The sequence below is a fragment of the Periplaneta americana genome, chromosome 11 (assembly GCF_040183065.1).
Source record: "Periplaneta americana isolate PAMFEO1 chromosome 11, P.americana_PAMFEO1_priV1, whole genome shotgun sequence".
Taxonomy (NCBI): domain Eukaryota; kingdom Metazoa; phylum Arthropoda; class Insecta; order Blattodea; family Blattidae; genus Periplaneta; species Periplaneta americana.
The window spans coordinates 52,570,869-52,592,171 of record NC_091127.1 but is presented as its reverse complement, the minus strand read 5'-3'; the positions used below and the strand labels follow the sequence as shown (position 1 = coordinate 52,592,171).

General features: G+C 34.4%; 1 protein-coding gene and 4 non-coding genes across 8 annotated transcripts in view; 4 read left to right on the top strand and 1 right to left on the bottom strand.

The window, feature by feature from the left end:
* Positions 1-346: 346 nt before the first annotated feature.
* The window catches only part of LOC138708997 (myrosinase 1-like), a 42,474-nt gene continuing 21,517 nt past the window's right edge, over positions 347-21,303 (bottom strand). For all 4 annotated transcript variants that reach the window (XM_069839424.1, XM_069839423.1, XM_069839426.1 and 1 more), the window contains 7 exons: positions 14,140-14,323; positions 8,616-8,710; positions 5,903-6,050; positions 5,578-5,726; positions 1,358-1,492; positions 732-838; positions 347-648 (listed from right to left, as the gene is read on the bottom strand). In XM_069839424.1, coding sequence (XP_069695525.1) covers positions 492-648; positions 732-838; positions 1,358-1,492; positions 5,578-5,726; positions 5,903-6,050; positions 8,616-8,710; positions 14,140-14,323 — 975 coding nt within the window. In that variant the 3' untranslated portion in view covers positions 347-491. The remainder of the gene's footprint in view (positions 649-731; positions 839-1,357; positions 1,493-5,577; positions 5,727-5,902; positions 6,051-8,615; positions 8,711-14,139; positions 14,324-21,303) is intronic.
* TRNAP-AGG (transfer RNA proline (anticodon AGG)) lies at positions 15,063-15,134 on the top strand. Its single transcript has one exon. It is a non-coding gene; the product is annotated as a tRNA-Pro (tRNA).
* Positions 15,536-15,607, top strand: TRNAP-AGG (transfer RNA proline (anticodon AGG)). The gene has a single exon. It is a non-coding gene; the product is annotated as a tRNA-Pro (tRNA).
* Positions 16,761-16,832, top strand: TRNAP-AGG (transfer RNA proline (anticodon AGG)). The gene has a single exon. It is a non-coding gene; the product is annotated as a tRNA-Pro (tRNA).
* TRNAP-AGG (transfer RNA proline (anticodon AGG)) lies at positions 19,549-19,620 on the top strand. Its single transcript has one exon. It is a non-coding gene; the product is annotated as a tRNA-Pro (tRNA).

Here is a 21,303-nt window from a genome sequence, read left to right as displayed (position 1 = left end):
CTAGAGCCTTAACCGACTGAGCCATGCCGGTGGCGCAGTTTCTTTCCCCCTCCATTGCATACACTGCCGACGAGCTACATATTACACTAGTCAGTCTTCAGATGCATACAAGCAATTGTTCTTCCTCTGACACATATCGCCATGTACTGCCTGATAATAGATATACATATCAGCCAGAACCTCAATCAGGCAGACTTTTTAATTCTACAGTTTTTGTGTCAGTACTAAAAAGACGGCTTACCTTGTGATGAAGTTTTCTCTGGCACTGAGAAACAACGAAGGAGTTAGGACTTCGGGACAGTTTGTGTTTGGATATTTGTTTGATGTATGCTGATTTTGTAACATCTTTTCCATTCTGCTTGTATATTGTTTCTTTGAAGTTATTAACATTAAGAGTTCAACATTACGCATATTTTATTATACAGAAATCTTCTACTTCAATTATGATTCCAGATTAAACAAAAGATATTCATATATTCAGCTCAGCACTTTTACATTTGTATTGACTGCCAATTTTTAAGTTCGACCATGAAACACGTTGGAATTTGTCTTGTACTAATAATCTCAGCGTACACTTTGGCTGATTCCTTGGCAGTTCTCTTCCTGTTGGGATCATCAAAGTCAACGTGATATAGACCAAATTTCAGCCTGAAAAATATAACGACAATAAAATAATAACACAAGGCGAAGTATCAGTACTCGTACTTTAATACCACTCAGGTTTAACTTACGTGTATCCATTGCTCCATTCAAAGTTATCTAACAGAGACCAGACTGTATATCCGAACACATTACAGCCATCCTCATATATTGCCTTCATCATCTCGTTAAGGTAAGCCTACAAATATAAACATTTTTCTATTATCATCTTTGTTTGAGATTTGCTGGCAATAATAAATGGTACATTCTGTCGACATGTCATCATTAAACTGCATATTTTTGGTTGAAACCTACTGCATTTGCATATTGTTAATCTGGAAATTTCAATTTCTAATGATGTCTCAAACTTCTATGGGCGTGTTGTAATATAAGGATTTTCTATTACATTCTTTCTCTAATTCAGTTTCATTATTTCTAAATTATTTGTTAATTTCCCCGTTTATAATTTACACATATTTTATGAGCTTATTATTTATGTATTTCTGTTTTTGTTATTGAAGAAAAGAACTGTTGTTATTGAGATGGAGAGCATTTAAAAACATATTTGTACATTCCGGAGTTTGAAAGTCATTGTGTAAGTAACATTTTCAAATATATGTTCTTCGAAAGCTTTGTATCTTTTAAATCATAAATATAATTGTAATTTTTCAAAACAAAGTCAGAAATGAATAACAACTTAGAAGTATACTGTACTTACATTCGTGTAATGAATTCTGTTCATATCATCAAGTTCTCCATTGTCTGAATATCCATTCTCAGAGATTAGAACTGAAGGATTGCTATATTCTCTGGATATCCAGTTAAGAATTTTCCGGATACCCCATGGAACTACCTAAAGCAACAGAGAGGCAGTCATTAGTTACTGTATTTCTACAAAATATCTCAACATATCATGTTTGAGATCAGTAATTACTATTTGAAAACGATTTTTGTTAAGAATGATAATGTCTAGCTTATAATCAGGCCACGGATGTCGGTACGTCTGTGTTCTCCGCGCGACTACAGCTTCAGATAGGGCGGGGGGTTTGTGCTGGTAGTTTGCGTTGCAAGTGCACAGTGACAGTCACAACTAATAACAAAGCGGGCACATGCAAGTATAGCATACGGACGAGGTAACCGAGTCATGGCGAAGCCCATTACATTCAAAGAAGTGCAGGTAAGCAGACGTTTTGAGAACTCACAACATACGTGTTATTAGAAGTGGTGTTATAAAAGTTTAACAATACTTCTTTGAATTGTAGGTGAATTGTTTCTTGGAGGAATTTGGAGGAGGTGAAATATTTTCTTCGAATGGAGAATTTATAATTTGTAGATTGTGCCGCACACAAACTAGAGGCTGGAAACGAGCATTCATTGAAAGACATTGCAACACAAAAAAACATAAGGCAAGTGTAGCTTTATTGGAGCAGGAAGTAAACAAAGTTCCATCTACTTCTCTCTCAAGTCGGAAGTCTACATTTTTTCGGGACGTCTGTGAGATGATGGTGGGGGCCAACATTCCATTCCATAAAGTAGAGAATGTTTTTTTTAAGAACTTCATAGAAAAATATACAGAAAAACAACTTCCTTCCGAATCAACTCTTCGCAAAAACTATCTGCCAGATTGTTATGCAGATGTTTTAAATCAAATAAGGAAAGCGGTAGGAAATAATAAGATTTGGGTTTCTGTGGACGAAACGACTGATGAAACAGGGCGATTTGTAGCACATGTCGTTGTCGGAACATTGAGTCCTGATGGACCTGGTGAAAAGTTTTTGTTAACCGCAGAGGTACTTGATAAAGTGAATCATGCATCCATTGTAACACTATTTGAAAACTCAATGTCTCTTTTATGGCCAGACGGAGTTAAACGTGAAAATATCCTCCTGCTAGTCACCGATGGCGCTGCTTACATGATGAAAGCAGGCAGACAAATAAAATTAAGCTACCCTAACATCTGTCACATGACTTGTCTTGCTCATTGTCTTCACAGAGTAGCCGAGACTGTGAGGAGTTCCTATCCAGATGTGGACCGGTTCATATCAAATATGAAAAAAATATTTTTAAAGGCACCTACTAGGTTACAAGTATTTAAAAATATAGCGCCAGAAATTCCCATACCTCCAATGCCAATCATAACACGTTGGGGTACTTGGTTGGATGCTGCAAGCTACTATGCAAAATACTACGAAAAAATAGTAGACGTGTTAGCAGTGCTCAATAGTGAGGATTGTTCTTCAGTTGCCATAGCTAAAGAGTTAGTGTCGGAACAGCTAAGAGACCACATTATGTATATTGAACAGAAGTTCAAGGATTTGTCAAAATATATTAAGCTGTTGGAAAAAAGTGCCATGGAAATATCTAAGTCTCTTAAAGTAGTACAAGACTTGTCCACAGCCCTAGATCAAGTCAGAGAGGGGCCCGCCCAAGCAGTGACACAAAAACTGAAAACAATTATTGACAAAAATGTTGGATATTCTGATCTCTGCCAAATACGTGATCAGCTAGCAAATACTGAAAATCAAACACATAACAGTGATAGTGAATACATTCAGTATTTTAAGTTTGCACCCGTCACGTCTTGTGACGTGGAAAGAAGTTTTTCGCGCTTAAAATCGGTTCTAACTGACAATCGAAAAAGTTTTCAATTCGAAAACCTTCGAATGTACATAGTCACACAATGTAATAAAATGTACAGAGCACACCATTAAATCCAATGTATTTCCCAAGGTTATTAATAAAATATATGTTGTTCTAGACTGAAGTCACTTTTCAAGCGGATCTGACAGTACCTCCTTTACGGAAGCGGGGTTGGAATGAGTTTATGTTGACATTGAAGTCTGTTACTTACGTACGTGCAGCAACACAAGTCTCCAAGGTCCGGGCCTTGCTTATAATGCAGCACAGGTGGGTGAAAAATATTTTCCTTTCAATAAGTTATAGTTTTTTTTTTTTCTAAATCTTCAATATTCGTGAAAATTAATATTATACTATTGGCGGTGGTGGTGGTGGTGGTGGTGGTGGTAATAATAATAATAGTAGTAGTAGTAGTAGTAGTAGTAGTAGTAGTAGTCTAGTATACCTACAGTCACGAAGCTTGAGTTGTGAGGGTGCTAGGAACAATAGACTGTACCGGTACTATTTCGCATTGTCTGCAATGAGATGATATTAGCGATCCTAGTGGTTAGCAACTATTTATGGATGCATATTTACTACGTATTGAGCTTCGTGACTATATATTAGACTGTGGTAGTAGTAGTAGCAACAATAATAATAAAAATGTTTCCTTTAGTCTTTCTCTTCTCGCTCATGTAAGAATTAAGATTTCTCACCAGACTTGCTAGCTGTAAGAATATTTAGCTGTGAACAACATGCAATAAGAACATAACTTCAGATGATTAAACCAAACTCAAAATTCATCCAATCTCAATGAGAAGAAGATGATACCAATTCTTTGCTGGACATTGAAAATATGTTTATCATAAACTGGGATATTTTTGCAATGGGGCTATTTTTTACGTAATGTTTTCTACCTTATATTCTGGCTTAAGTAATTATGAATATTCAACAGGAAATTGAAATAAGTACCGATAATGTTTGAGAAACAATGCAACAGCAATAATTGAATTTCCACAAGAAATTAGAAAATAATGAAGTGATATAATATTATTTTATCTGTTAGAGGGTCCTGATTGTGTTTAACATGGTAATTTATTAAACAAGCTAGAAATATATGAAATCTGAGGAATATCTTTGAAACTAATGTAGGCCTAATTATTAGTAAACATACTGCAGAATTTAGATAAAATGAAATATAGTGAATATGATTTTGGCCCTGTTTTTATAGAGAATTAATCGACATGAAATGTGATTTTATCTTTTTCAACAGGATTCTGCTGCATTTTCTCTCATATATCACATGCATACATCGTTGACTAGTAACATAGTTCACTAATCAGACATGGTATATATGCAATTTATTGACAGGATTAAAATATGGGAGTATTTAAAGAAACTCAAAATTAATAGAAATATCATTGCATAAATTGTGTAAGAGTAGAAAATAAAAAATCGAGGTGTTTTTGAAATGTCAAAAGGAGTTAGACAAGAAAGTGTACTCTCTCAATTATTGTTTAATGTCGCATTAGATGAAGTTCTAAAAATTGTGAAAAATTAAGACACAGAAGAAAATCTGAAATTTTGACATTTACAGATGGTCTATTAATATTGGAAGAAAATAAATTGAAATTAAAATAACAGCTGAAGACTGGTATGGTGAAAGTTAAATAAGGGTTACATGAAGATCGGAAATCACATTTTAAAAGTTGCTGAGGAAGTAGATTATTTAGAAAAATCACTAATAGGATTGGACTGGGTGCTAAATTTTATAACAGAGTAAAACATATTTTTTGAAACTGGGAGTAAAAAAAGAAATCAAAATTATGACGTATAAATGTTATTACATGCCTACAGTTACGTATAGTGCTGAGATCTAGACCATGGCTAGTAGAATCCAGGCAGGAGAAATGACATTTTTAAGAAGCATAGGAAGGAAAATAAGAAGGTACAAATTCAGAAATGAAGTTATTAGAAAGACATGAGTTCAAAAATTAAAAGATACAATAGTGAAAATGAGATTAAAATGGTTAGGTCATTTGGAAAGGATAAATGAAAGAAGAATAGACCTACCAAGAAGGGCATTTAAAATGAAAGTGAAAGGTGTAAGAATATTAGAAAGACTCCGGACTAGATGGTTAGATCAAGTATGCATGGATTTAAAAGAGAGTGACCATGACTGGGAAAGAATTCAAGAGGAGGAATTGTGGCAAGATAGGACTTTGTGGAGGAGGTTATGTTCTGAGATGAACAACTAATTGAAAACATCTATCATACTGATGATGAATAATGATGATGATGATATAATATGCTCCTCAATACCTTGTTCCAAAAAGCAAGTCCCGATGGCCAAGCTGGAAGCTGTGTTAATTCCACATCTGCATCCTTCAAATATGGCACATACTTTCCTTCGAATGTGTTTTTAGCTTGATATGTAGTGTAGTGGTTCACACCAATGAAATCATATGAACCTGCGACGTGAAACTATCATTATGATACCATACAAATATTTGAAATATCAGTACTTAAATGTAAAGAAATTCTAACGTGTTCTCTCGCATAACAACTTATCATTGTTTTTTTAACATAATTGTTAAATATCTTTTAGTCCGTATATGTGAAGATGAAGTTACGAGAACATAAGTACCTTTAATCATTTCTATTTCTTCCAGTGTGAAGCTTGGCAGACGAGATCTTGTGTATCCTTCTTCTTTGCTTCTCTTTGCCATCCATTCTTTCATTAATGGAGGATAGTCACCAGCAGAACTGCAAATGGGATGGAGGACCCACCCAATCTAAATAAATATCAATATTCTCATGTAAGTTTAGTATATTTATTAAATTTCTTTAAATAAGAGAATAAGTAATTGTGGATTATTCAGAATAAACTTGAACTGCACTCTGTATTCCTGGTGACAATACATATAAAATATAAAAAAAGTTCACAATGTCTCGAAGGTTAGATTTATCTCGGGCTTCAGGCGAAAAACACGGTGAACACGGTGATAGAAAAATGGCATTCTGATAGTTAGGATCCATCTTCGGGGAAAAAATATAGTGAGAGAAAAAAGGAATTCTACTATGATTATTAGAGGAGAAAAATTCGCTCCAGTGCCGGATTTCGAACCTGGATCCTTGGTTCTACGTACCGAGTGCTCTAACTACTAAGCTACGCCGAAGTTCAATTCACTGCACCGGATCGAATCCCTCTCCTCTAGTGTTATTCCCTTTGTGGCCTGACTCCAAGTTCTACATATATGTCGACATATTATATTAAGTCAACTGCCATTATACGAAAAGCGCACTCAATTGAGTGACTTGGTGACCGGGATTCCACAGTAATATGCACCGTTGGACGAAGTGTCTACTTTCTTACTTACTGGCTTTTAAGCAACCCGAAGGTTCGTTGCCGCCCTCACATATGCCCGCCATGCGGTCCCTATCCTGCGCAAGATTAATCCAGTCTCTATCGTCATATCCCACCTCTCTCAAATCCATTTTAATATTATCCTCCCGTCTACGTCTCGGCCTGTCCAAAGGTCTTTTTCTCTCCGGTCTCCCAACTAACACTCTATATGCATATGTCCATACGTGCTACATGCCCTGTCCATCTCAAAGTCTGGATTTAATGTTCCTAATTATGTCAGGTGAAGACTACAATGCGTGGAGTTCTGCGTTGTGTAACTTTCTCCATTTTCCTGTAACTTCATCCCTCTTAGCCCCAAATATTGTCCTAAGAACCTTATTCTCAGACACCCTTAATCTCTGTTATTCTCTCAAAGTGAGAGTCCAAGTTTCACAACCATACAGAGCAACCGGTAATATAACTGTTTTATAAATTCTAACTTTAAGATTTTTTGACAACAAAAGCTTCTTAACCGAATAATAACACGCATTTCTGTAGGACCTAAAATTAATCTTCACGTAGATTCATCGCCCAACAGTGCATATTACTGTGGAATCCCGGCCACCAAGTCACTCAATTGAGTGCGCTCCTCGTATAATGGCAATTGACTTAATATAATATGTCAACATATCTGTCGAACTTGGAGTCAGGCCACAAAGAGGAAAAACACTAGAGGAGAGGGATTTGATCCGGTGCAGCGGATTGAACTTCGACGTAGCTCAATGGTTAGAGCACTTGGTACGTAGAACCAAGGATCCGGGTTCGATCCCCGGCGCCGGAGCGAATTTTCCTCCTCTATAATCATTGTTACCATAACAGATATATTCTGTAGGACCTAAAATTAATCTTTACGTAGGAATTCTACTAGATAGGATTATTACAAATGGATAAATACCGGTACCCATAACTTACCAGCGCAGCGGCTGAAAACATAATGAGTCATATTATTAATGAATAATAACTACATAGTAAAACATACGTGGGTAAAAAAAGACTATAGAAGGTATGCATGCATTCAGTTCTACTTACATTCTAGTGACTTCTTTCCTATCATTAACATCTCGAAACTGTACATTTTTTATTCGTGACCTAAAGACGAAAAATAGATCCAAACTTCGAAATACTGTACACTTCTTGTATCATTTTTCATTTTTAATTTTCTTTTATCTACAGTGCATAATGTCAAATCCAAATAAAATAAATAATTGATGACTTAGTGCACACATGTTGTAAGCGCTAATTTCTTAATTTTGGGGAAAACAAGTTTAAATTTTCAATACTTAATTACACTTCAATTAACATCTATTCTCAAAAAGTAAACATAAGATAGGAAATTCTTAGTATTCACTTCCGACATTTGTGCACAGTAAAGATACATCTCACATGACTCCGATTTTGTATTTAACTCAATTTGACCGGAAAATGTACTTAACACATGTGTGTACTAAGCCATCGTAAATAATGAATGAATAAAATGTTTAATTAATAAGTAGCACCCACAAGTCCAAGCATTGTAGTGACGTAAGTATTTAGTTACAAAAATTTATTCCATGGAGAATTAACTCACAATTTTAATTGTTTCATAAAATGTCATTCAATAAATGGCTTACAAGGGCTGCTGAAAGTAAATTTTATATTACAGTAACAATTTTTTGAAGCATAATAAATTAATACGTTTGCAGTCAATGTTTATATTAAATCACAGTCTAGTATATACAGTCACGAAGCTTTAGTTGTTGAGGGCTCTATGAACAATAGACTATGCGGTACTATTTCGCATTGTCTGTAATGATGCGATAGTAGCGATCCTAGTGGTTAGCAACTATCTATGGATGCATATTCCTTACGTATTGAGTTTCGTGACTATATATATATATATATATATATATATATACTAGACTGTGGTTAAATTATAAAAGTATGAATAAATCATTTATATTTATAGAAATCTTACACTAAATTGTAGTGCCCTTTCCTGTGCTTCTTGATCTTCTTCAGTATTAGTCTGTGGTGTTATCCATGTTGATGAGGGAGCAATCGCGATTTTACCTGAAAATATGTGAATCTACGGTAATTTAAATACTGCTTACTTCAAACAATGACAGAAATGTTACTTGTTTCTAAAATGTATTCTAATCAGAGTAAATGGACATTAATATGTTATTATCGATACAATTTTCATATAAAATTATTTTATCTCACTTATTTGAATATTCTTATCAAATTTTCGAATAATATATATATTTTACCAATAATTAAAGTAGTAGCCTATTTTGATTAAATTTCAACAGAACATTTCTCGACAATGACACTATCACTGAGAAAAAAATTCACCTAGATATAGCAGCAATAGTAAAATTTCCTATCAGTAAGTACCTTATTTCATACTGACAATAAATTAAATTCCATCACCACTCTATTCTGATGATCATTTCATTTGACAGAGTTGATGAATGACTCTGACAGTGATTCTATAGGTATTAAATATGTTTTTTTAATTACATACAAACGAGATAGAGTTAAATACTGGCCTTCGTTTTTGAAATTATGTAGATAATTTTCTTATAAATAATTTGATATAGGCTACATATTATTTAATGTTCTTTGAACATATGGATATAAACAATCTCAAGGGAAAAAATGGAACTTTCTGCATCATAATCCACAGTTAATTCCTGAGTTACCACGCAAATCGTCTGTAGCTGCATTTAGATTGGCAACAGGCCATGACTGTTAGGCCAAACACCTGCATAGAATTGAAATATTTCAGTCCCCTAACTGCCCATTGTGCAACTCAAACCAAAAAATGAAATCGTAACATCTCAAAATCTGTGATTCAGTGGCTAACTATGACAATATCTCTTAAAAATATTGGAGTGCAAGAGGGTCAAATGACTTTATTGTCAAACGCTCGGCATTTGAAAATAACAACAACAACATATGGATATAAATAAATATGTGTATCAGAGTTCGAATCTCGAATTTTTAATCTAGGCCTACACAAGATATGAAGGTTAGGATAAGCGAGCTCTTATACATAGTGTTTCAAAAGTGATGATAAATAATTTACAGATGAAAAGTACAAACTGAAGAGCAAAAAAAAAAGCTCCAATAAGCATTGGTCCGCAAATTAACAGTTCATGTGATATTGCCTTACACAGAGGAGGGCCTGTACCGTGGCCTCCTAGGTCACTAGATTTAAATCCGATTAGATTTCTGTGTTTGAGGTCATGTAACATACATGTTTACCACTTCTGAGGTCAATACACTTCAGGAATTGCTGTTTCGGATTGCCTGCTCTTGGTCAGCAAGGAATCTAGACAGAAAATGTGCATTATCTCGACAACGGTTAATTTGCGGACCAATGTCTATTAGAGCTTTTTTGCTTGGGTTACTTTGTACTTTTCATCTGTAAATGATTGACTACCACTTTTGAAACACCTTGCATTTCTTAAAAAACGTAACTGATTGTGTTCGAAAATGACATAATAGCTCACACGTGCGCGTGCACACACGCACAGATATATTTACTACACCTGACTTCAAGGATAAAGCTTAGAGTATGTTCTAGATTAGTTAGGCTAGCCACGAAGATTGGACATAACATTAAACATTCTTAAATAGGAAACGTACTTAAAACTCTTTGCTTTCATATAATAAAGTTTCATAAGTAGCAGCTCCTGTATGTCCTGTATGGTCTTCGCAATGTTGGAACAAAGCATTTGTGAGCATAATGAATTATGTTTTTATAGTAGCAGAATTTAGATGCAAGGAGTTATGTTTACCAAGACTTAGTCGTAGTGAAAGTCGGGCATTTATTCCATTCTGCCTGCACATTCAAATCCTGCCTCATGGAATAAAAGCAGTACTGTTAGGACAACTGCAGTATACTTTTAAAATGTGTACTCTATCGTGTTACTGTTTACATTTATATTTAAAATTTCAGGTGTTTATCTGTTGGTTAATTATTAACTTGTGGAAAGTCAGAAATACATATACTATTGAATGAAAAGTTCTTTTTAAACAAGGTGATTGTGCTGAAGTAGACAAAAGGAAGGAAAACTGAATTTTATCAGTGGCGTAGAATGAAATTTTGAGCAGGGGAAGCTAACTCAAGTTGTCTTTCATGCAATATGAGAAAACGTAATACAAAAATACAGTCTTAAAATAAATAGTAGTCAATGTCAAGTCAGCAATCGAAGATTGGTTGGAACATCGTAAGTAACACCAATAAGGCATGACCTCAAATGGTACGTAGTAAAATATGATTTCACGGTTTACACATATCTCTTAACAAATAGACACGTATACGTATAACATTAGCTCACTCCCTGTCATACTTAGAGAAATCACGTATCATTACGTAAGTATGCGTCTGTCTTTTGTTGTGTCCTTCCTTGCAGCAAGGGAGTCGGTCATTTGTTTTTTAAATCACACTTTTGTTCGTAAGTCAGTCTTGATAAGACAATTGTCCTAAAAAAAATTCAAGTAAATTGGTGTCAGGAACTGTTATTTCGCTCATTATTTATTGTATCAGCCACAATGCACACTAACACTTCAACTGAACACAACTGACGAAAAGGGATAACTCGGAAACTATTTATTTTAAATGTTAAAGCTAGCTTCTTGCGAGCCTTGCGACTAGGGTAGTTTAGTTAGAAAGGGATGGAAAATATGCAGGGTGGATAACACAGAAGAAACCAGTCTGCTTGGAAGTTGGTGTGTGCAGGCTTCTTGTTTACTGCTGCATCACAAATCATCCTGAGCTGCCGCATCACAATATTTAACGCGTAAATATAAATTCTATTAAAATTAATAAATCATTTTCTCCATAAACTGCAGGTTTATTATGAAATTATTATTAACTGGGGAAGCTAAGCTTTTTAGCTTACATTGACGCTACGCCACTGAATTTTACTAAGGATAAGTAAGAAACATTGCAACAATTAGTAAATATGTTTAAAGATACTGGGTCTATAACGCAATGTCTTAAAATGGTTCAACATTATGTGTGTGTGGGATGGTTTTAAGAAATATAATTATACACATTTATATCGTTTTATTTAAGAGACTAGTTTCAATATTTATATGCTCATAAATTAAAATATTTAGATAATCGGACCTGATGATGACGATCAAGTCAAAGTTTATCCAGTAAAAGAAAATTATTAATAATATATGACTATTTATCAAGTCTATAAAAATAGGTAAGTTATTGTCTGAATTATAACTTGTGAACACGTAACTTATTGTACCTACAAATACTAATAAAGATGTCAATAAAGATAAAAAAAACAAGACTGGTTGAATAACATGAGTGCTTTTTCTACAGAGTGAAAGAAAAGAAAATATTTTAGATATGAGGTGTTCAGAAGAAATATTTACAGAGGAAAATAGTGCGTGATAAGATACGTCACATAAAGCACAATAATTTCGACAATGTATTCAGTGAAGTGTAGGCTACAAAGTAACAACTCTAATGTTGATATTTTTCATTGCTGACTGCAAATTCTGAAATAAATTTCTCGTAGACTAATGGAGAGTAACAATTATCTTAGAGTTACGCAAGGATAAGTTGTCTGGTTAAACTTGTTTTATCCAAGAAAAACTAGATACCGATATCTAAAATTATAGACAAGAAAAGAGTTTTATAAAAATATAACATTACTGTTTAGATACACAAGAATGGTTTCCTTATTCCAATAAGGTTTTACGGGTAATACGTTAAATTTACATCATTACTTTGTAGTTCGTATGCCTAGTTTTTATATAGTTTATACAAAAAGAGTGAACTGTTTCTTTATTCGAATAAGGTTTGTTAAATTTATATCATTACTCATTCTACTATACGATGGTAAGTCAATAAGTATTCACACTCTCTTTTTATAACTTATTAAAGCAACAAACTCAATCAGATTAGATACTCAATGTCCAGTGCCTTTACGATATCCTGCCCTATAGCAAGGACTGCGAGATCGTTCTCTTCCGCAAGTAAGTTTTAATGCGACGTAAACACGAAAATGCACGTTCACATCGCGCACTAGATGCGACAGAAATTATGGAAAGTTGGTGAATTTCGTGAAATTCCAATTTATACTCCTGAAGAAAATTAACAAATTTTAAAACGTAGTCAATAGTGACATCATGTTCATTCTCATAACGTTCAATTGTTTTAGGGATTAGCTCCACTTCGTCTTCCAGACTTTCTTCATTACATCCATAATGATGCCATAGAAATTATGGAAAGTTTGTGAATTTCGTGAAATTCCAACTTATACTCCTGAAGAAAATTTAGAAATTTCATTAAACACGAGAAATGGAAACTAGCCATTATTAAAACTGTACATAACATTTGACATTTTATACGATTCACAGTTAAACGCAAATCAACGTTAATCTTGTTTTTATTCCATCACTAATTAGCGTTAAATCTGCTTGAACGTCGTTAGCATTAATATGTATTGGTGCAATGCAGTCGACTCGACAATGAACATTCCCGGATGTCAGATTCATTATTAGAAAGCCTATAGGTTATATTAATTATTTTTCAATATATTTAACATTTTTATTAATTGAAATTAACATGATTATAATCTACGTAGAACAACAAGACTATTTGTGAAGTTTCAGGAAGATTGATGTCATATTATTCTATTAATAAAAATATATCTGTGGCCGGGAGGGAAAAGGTCTTAAGTAAAAATTTTATACTTTTCAGGAGAGCAGCAGAAAGATTGAAATTGGTGTCGATTATAGAGTTTTTTAATTAAGAGGTTTTCCTGGATATTATTTGTTTATATTTCTTCTAAAACAGGTAATCTTGCTCATTTAACAATTTTCTTGATTATTTACAAAAATAGCCGCACTTAAGCCCTTTTAAGACTAGAACCCAAACTGAGTAGAAGGGAATATTTAAACATAAGACCTTTTTCATGTCAAAATAAATGAGAAATGTAAATTATTAGGAATGCAACATGGGTCTTAATTATAGGACTGTTTAACCTGGTGCTTAAAGTTTTAAAAGGAAAGGGTATCAGTATGTGATAAAATGGCTAAAATACAAGTTAGACCTTTTTAATAGGGAAGCATGGAAAGTAATCATGTAATGGTTGTAAGGAATAAAGTATTAAATATTCTTAAGTCCTTTATTCTGTGTGTGCTCGATTCAAAAAGTACTTAGGACATTTGGTAACGCTCTATAAATCCAGTCAGGAGCCTTATTTAACTTAATCGTTTTACCAGATTGTAGAGAATTGTTTCCACTTTCAGAATATATAAAAACCTAATTTTCACAAAAAATTGACTTAAGATCTATTTTTCTCCCGGCCACAGATATTAACCCATTTTGTTTTGTGTATTCTAAATTTAAAATACTGAATAAAAACTTGTCCCAAAGATTTCTTTCAGGCAACGAAAAGCATTAGCAAAATACAGAATGTTCCATATTTTATGGTACGGCTGACAAAACTTTCACTCACCTTGTTGTTTTTCCCTGAACTCTCTGTTGTACAATTTATATGCGCGGGCATGAGAAAGGAGGAGCGTATGCATTGCAAGATATTGACCGTGACCTGGAGTCAACACATTTGGCGCCATTCCCACAGCCAGGCAGTAACCGAAAACAATTGTCGTAGGTTCATTGATGGTGATCCACATTTTCACCTGCGCATAGAGCACACTTAATATGAATCACAAAATTTCAGCAGTATAAGGTTTTGAATAGGTTATTTAACGACGTTATATCAACTGCAAGATTAATGAGCGTCAGTGGGATTCGTGATAGTGAAATGGTATTTGGCGAGATGAGGTCAAGGATTCGCCATGAGATTATCTGACATTTAATTTATGTTTTTTAAATGACAAATTCCCAAATAATTAAAAAAATGCAATATTGTGAAACCTATTTTTAAAAAGGAGACAAAAGAAATATGAACAATTATAGGCCAATATCATTACTTTCACGTATTTCAAAATTACTAGAAAAATGTATTAAAGTTCAATTAATAAATTACCTTGATAAACATAATATATTAATTGATAATCAATTTGGTTTTCGAAAAAGTTCAGTAGAGATAATGCAATATATCAAGTTACTAAACAAATTGTTAGAGAATTTGATCAAGGTAACAAATGTATTGGTATTTTCTTGGACATAAGAAAAGCATTTGATACAGTGAAACATGATATCTTAATTGAGAAATTAGACTTTAGGAATCAAAGGTAATGCTTTAAACTTAATAGAATCGTATCTCAATGACAGAATTCAAATAACGGAAATTGACAGTTATTCAAGTGAACCTTCAGTTATTAATATAGGTGTTCCCCAAGGCACAGTTCTAGGCCCTATTTTATTTTTAATATATATTATTGACTTATTAAAAATTGACGTACCAGCAGCTGTGGCTCGTTGGTCTAGGGGTATGATTCTCGCTTAGGGTGCGAGAGGTCCCGGGTTCAAATCCCGAACGAGCCCTCCATTTTACGAAGATTCTGACTGAAAGTTAAGTTGTCAAGATGCATTAATATCTTTCTAATTATTAGAGTCTATGGGCCGTATTCATAGACATTCTTAGCGCGGGCTTTCGGTGGATGATCAGCGAACTAACTTTTTTCGTATTCATAAACCAGTGTCAGCCATATGATATGATATGAATCCTGTTTAGCACGCTCGTAGCGCGGGCTAGCGAAATGTCTACGAATAGCACCCCGAAGGTTTAGCCACTATATAAGCTCGCAACTTGTATCATTACATCAATTGTTTACTGCTGCGCAATCAGTCTGATAGAATTTGGCTATGCTTAATAAAATCATTAAAAAAGATTATCGATCAAGGTGTAATAATTGTCTGCAAGTCACAAACGTACCAGCAGCTGTGGCTCGTTGGTCTAGGGGTATGATTCTCGCTTAGGGTGCGAGAGATCCCGGGTTCAAATCCCGTACGAGCCCTCCATTTTACAAAGATTCTGACTGAAAGTTAAGCTGTCGAGATGCATAAATTTCTTTATAATTATTAGAGTCCGAGGGTTTAGCCACTATTATAATCCCGCAACTTGTAGCATTACATTTGTTTATTGCTCCACCATGTATGAGGTACGTACAGTTCCAGGCAACACGTTCAGTCTGATAAGTTTGGCCATGCTTAATAATATGATTTAAAAAGATGTTCGATCAAGGTATAATAACAGTCCGTCAGTTATTATCGCCGCGGCCTCATACTTAACATGCCGGCATCATACAATAATGTGCCGTGTGCTTTTAAAACATAATTTTGCCGACCGATTGTTGCTCTGCAGGTTTCACTCTAAGCGTCACGTTGTCACATCTACTTCCTCGATAAGAATAAGCACTAGTTTGTTATATTGTTAAATGGCTATTATTATTATTATTATTATTATTATTATTATTATTATTATTATTATTATTATTATTATTATTATTGTTTCATATACGAGTACGTTGACATTCTTAACTCTTAATAACAACTCTTTAATAATAATTTTTAATCATATACCTTAATGTTCGTTCTCAGCACAAGACATTGCAACCTCGGTTTTAGTCCACGTGGATCAGACAAGTAGGTGTCATTTATGAAGGAAACAGCTTATTGGTTGCAACATTGAAATTGAGGCGAGTGATTGGAGCAGCGACACAAGAAATTGAAAACAATAATACAATTAAAGTTAAAAGACCTGCCGAATGTTAAGCATGAGACCGCGGCGATTATACAAACATAGCAGCAACCGTGGCTCGTTGGTCTAGGGGTATGATTCTCCCTTAGGGTGCGAGAAGTCCCAGGTTAAAATCTCTGACGACCCCTCCGTTTTTATAAAGATTCTGAATGAAAGTTAAGCAGACAAGAGAGATTCTAATTATAAGAGTCCGAAGGTTAGCCGCAATTATAAGCTGCAAATTGTAGTATTACATTTGTTTACTACTGCGCCATGTATCAGGAACGTACAAGCAACTCACAAAAACACTTATAAGTTCCAGGCAACGCTGTCAGTCTGATAGAATTTGTCCATACTCAATAATATGATTAAAAAGATGATCGATCAATTTATAATAACGGTCTGCCAGTTACAAACATACAATCAAGCGTGGCTCGTTGGTCTAGGGGTATGATTCTCGCTTAGGGTGCGAGAGGTCCCGGGTTCAAATCCCGGACGAGCCCTCAATTTTTACAAAGATTCTGAATGAAAGTTAAACTGTCAAGATGCATTAATTTCTGTCAAATTATTAGAGTCCGAAGTTTTAGCCACTATTATAGCCCACAACTTGTAGCATTACATTTGTTTACTGCTACGCCATGTAACAGGTACGTAGGCTACAGTTGTCAAAAGAAAAAGTGGCCGCTCTCTTGAAGCAAAGTTCCCTTCGGGTATCTTCGCTACAATTCGGAGACAGGCGATGTTACATGTTGTTGGACCACGTTGCCTGATATCTACAATTATTATAATTCCAAGTACTTTGCGTGTTACTAGGTAGCGTAATGCTAGCGTTGCGGATTCTTATTCGTGAGGTCCTCCGTTTGAATACCATCTCGTGCTTTTTATGTTCTTTTTTGTCTTGTTTTTTAAGACAGAGAGACAAATATACATAATTGCTTCTTTCTCTTTTACGATTATTTTAGTAATTAACATCAGGTTCATTAATGTAGACTATTATACCATGCCTTTTCATTATGACATTGTGACTGCAAATCGAAAGAAAAAAGATTTTATTCTCAACAAAAATATCTTTCGTGGCATAAATAAAACAAACTTACTGGCATCTGCCTTAGAACATTCAAACAAATAAGCGTTCAAAAAGAAAACAAAAAACCACGATTCAATATTTATTCTATCTTCCCCTTATCTCGACCACATCTTGCAGTCAAGTGGGCATGGAATCGACTAGTCTTTGCAAATAGTGACCGTTCTTAGACAAGACATTGCAGGCATTCTGGACATACATACATAAGTGTTCTGCTCATGGGCTGGTCTTTCATTGCAAAACTAGCATTCTCCAATCTTTCCTATTTTCTGCATTCATCTTAGTCTCTGTATATGATCCACATATCCTAATGTTGTCTATTATTCTTCTGAACCAGAGACCGAACCAATTCCTTTTTCTCTTTCTAATCAGTTTCAGCATCATTCTTTCTTCACCCACTTTATCCAACACAACTTCATTTCTTATTCTGTCTGTCCACTTCACATGCTCCGTTCTTCTCCACATCCACATTTCAAATGCTTCTATTCGTTTCTCCTCATTTCGTCGTAATGTCCATGTTTCTTCCCCATAAAATGCCATACTCCACATAAAGCACTTCACTAGTCTCTTCCTTAGTTCTTTTCCAGAGGTCCGCAAAAGATGCTCCTTTTCCTATTAAAAGCTTCCTTCGCTCAAGTTTGCAGTTTTTCTTGGGAAGGATAAATGCGGTAACTTCCCGTTGCTTTCCGTACACCACTGTCTCTTTCGCATCTTATTAGATCCCAGGGGGCCCTAGCGTGGAGATTAGGAGAGTGGATTTGATTAATTGAGCCCTCTGGACTTCACCGAAATTCACAGCAAGGGTTAAATATTAGTTCTATCAGGACGTTAGACCCTATCAGAGACCGGGAAATCCCAATTTGCTTTTGCTCCCTCGCATCCTGGAATAGCTTCTACAAATCACCAGAAAATTTTGGAGGTGTAATGGGCCAATTCTTCCGCAAGCGTTTCCACCCTTGTGCCCTCGTAGCTCAGCGGAAGAACGTCGGAATTTAGGTGTTGACGTCTCAGGTTCAATTCCTCGTTACTCCTTTTCATTTTATTGTGGTTCAAGATAGTATAATATAATATAAAAAGAAAAACTAACACCAGTATTATGCAACTGTATTATTCCAAACCTAATATTAAATTTATGTTATTTATATCGATAAAGAACGATAACTGAATATAAATTATAACTTGAATATTATTTATGTCGCTAAAGAACGATAACAATATAAATAGCTTGAATATTATTTATACAGTATCACTAAAAACGATAATAGAATATAAATGCTAAATATCGGTTTATTTAATTAATATATGATATTATATAATATATTTAATTATTTAAAGAAAATAACCTATTTTACAAAGAAAAATGGTTATTTGTATTATAATAATTACTTTCATAAAATACAGATTGTTTATATCGTGACAGAAAAATAACAGAATATAAATAACTTGAATATTATTTATAACACTAAAAAGCGAAAACATAATATAAATGATAAGTTGCATTTTATTTATATCGCTAAAGAACGATAACAGAATATAAAAAAAAGTGAATGTTATTCATATCGTTAAGGGACGATAACAGAATACAAATGATGACTTGGATATTATTTATATCTCTAAAGAACGATAACAGAATACAAAAAATTATAACTTGAATATTATTTATATCTCTAAAAGAACGATAACAAAATATAAATAACTTGATATCGATAAAGAACGATAACAGAATATAAATTATAATTTGAATATTATTTATATCGCTAAAGAACGATTAAAAAATAAAATGAAAACTTGAAGAAGACCCGACCCCACAACTTTCGAATCATTAAGCAAGTACTCTACTGCTACTCTACGAGACGCAGATATAGAACAATTCCATAGTTTTGGGAACTGCTTCTACAAGCACATGCATCGCGTAACATCGCCGTGACTCGAAGTGGACTTAGAAAATATTCGCTGTTCACGAGTGCGGCCACTTTTTTTTTGACAACTGTACAATCAACACACAAAAACACTCATACGGTTCCAGGCAACGCGCTCAGTCTGATAGAATTTGTCCATGCTCAATAATATGATTAAAAAGATGATCGATCAATTTATAATAACGGTCTGCCAGTTACAAACATGCAAGCAAGTGTGGCTCGTTGGTCTAGGGGTATGATTCTCGCTTAGGGTGCGAGAGGTCCCGGGTTCAAATCCCGGACGAGCCCTCAATTTTTACAAAGATTCTGAATGAAAGTTAAGCTGTCAAGATGCATTAATTTCTGTCTTATTAGACTCCGAAGGTTTAGCCACTATTATAGCCCACAACTTGTAGCATTACATTTGTTTACTGCTGCATCATGTATCAGGTACATACAATCAACACACAAAATCACTCATACGGTTCCAGGCAACGCGGTCAGTCTGATAGAATTTGTCCATGCGTTTTCGCAACAGTCTGCATTAGCTATTTTTCTGGCTAATTAAGTAACGCTGGTAAAGTTCCATTTATTCCAAACCTCCACACAACAATGGCTCATTGCTCAAGGATTATGATTCCTGCTTAGACTGCTATAGATAAATCCCAGATAAAACTCGCATTTTGTGAAGAGATAAATAACATTATATCTTACGTAGAATTAAGTGAATGCTATGTTTGTTGAACATAATAAGTACGAATGTTTCCTATGTGTAATGGTATCATTCTTTGCACTAGATAAGTGAGGTAGCAAGTTAAAATTGTGGAGTTGACCTTCAATGTTATTAAACGTTTCGTACAGTAATTAAAATTAATTATAATGTGTCCAAGTATAGATAGATACAGATAATGACGATACTGCTTAAGGGATAAGATTCTCACTTCAGGTGCGAGAAATGAGTAATTTTAATATCACATGATACTTTTAATTTTGTTACTACGAGGGCCGTTTAGAAAATAAGTTTCCCTGAAAGAAAGCATAATTTCGTGGAAAAATTTATTGGAACAGACACAGCAATTTGTTAAGCTATTTTTCAACATATTCCCCACAGGTATTGAGACATTTGTCATACCGTGTGATCAACTTTTGTATCTGTGTCGTAGAAGTCTACCGCCTGGGATCGGAACCAATGTACTGTATAATAGCCGTCTGCACCTCTCTGTTGACCCTTCGGTATGACAAATTTCTCAATTCCGATGGGAGATATGTTGAAAAATAGCTCAACAGTTGTTGTATCTGTTTCAAAAAAATCTTTTCAAGAGACTATGATTTCTTTCTGTAAACGGCCCCAGGGAAATTTACTTTCTAGATTCGTCTCGTATATGTGTATTTTTTTCTGTTTTCTCACTATAAGGAATGTGACTGTCCAAAATTTTATTTTAAGATATCGACGAAGAACACTGTTTTCAATTGAGTGGCTCAGTGCAAGAGATGCCTAACCCACACATTTTTTTAGTCTCTAATTTCTGCATAAAACGACTGTAAATTATCATTTATATGTGTGTCAAAGTAGATGTACAAGATAAATATTATATTATAGTAAAGGAGAAATAATTTCCGATTGAGAGCATATAATTAAAAAAACAACGTCTATGTTTAGACTTCAATAACTTTTTTGAGTGTAATTATGACTTAGGCAACTCTGGCACTGAGCCACTGAATTATCCCTACTACACTTGGTATGATTTCTGTCTGTAAAAGTAATTTTTCCTACAAAATAAAACCAATCAATTCATGTTGAATCTTTCGTACACTACTTTTAACACTTGAATATAAATAATTGATTAAATGGCGAAGTTGAGATGACGCCGAGACACAGAAGGCTCTGAGGATGGTGTGAAGTAGCACCGAAACAGCTGTAAGCCGCACATGCTTACATAATTAACACGAGTAAGATCTCCATTTAATCAATTATTTACCAATCAGTTCATA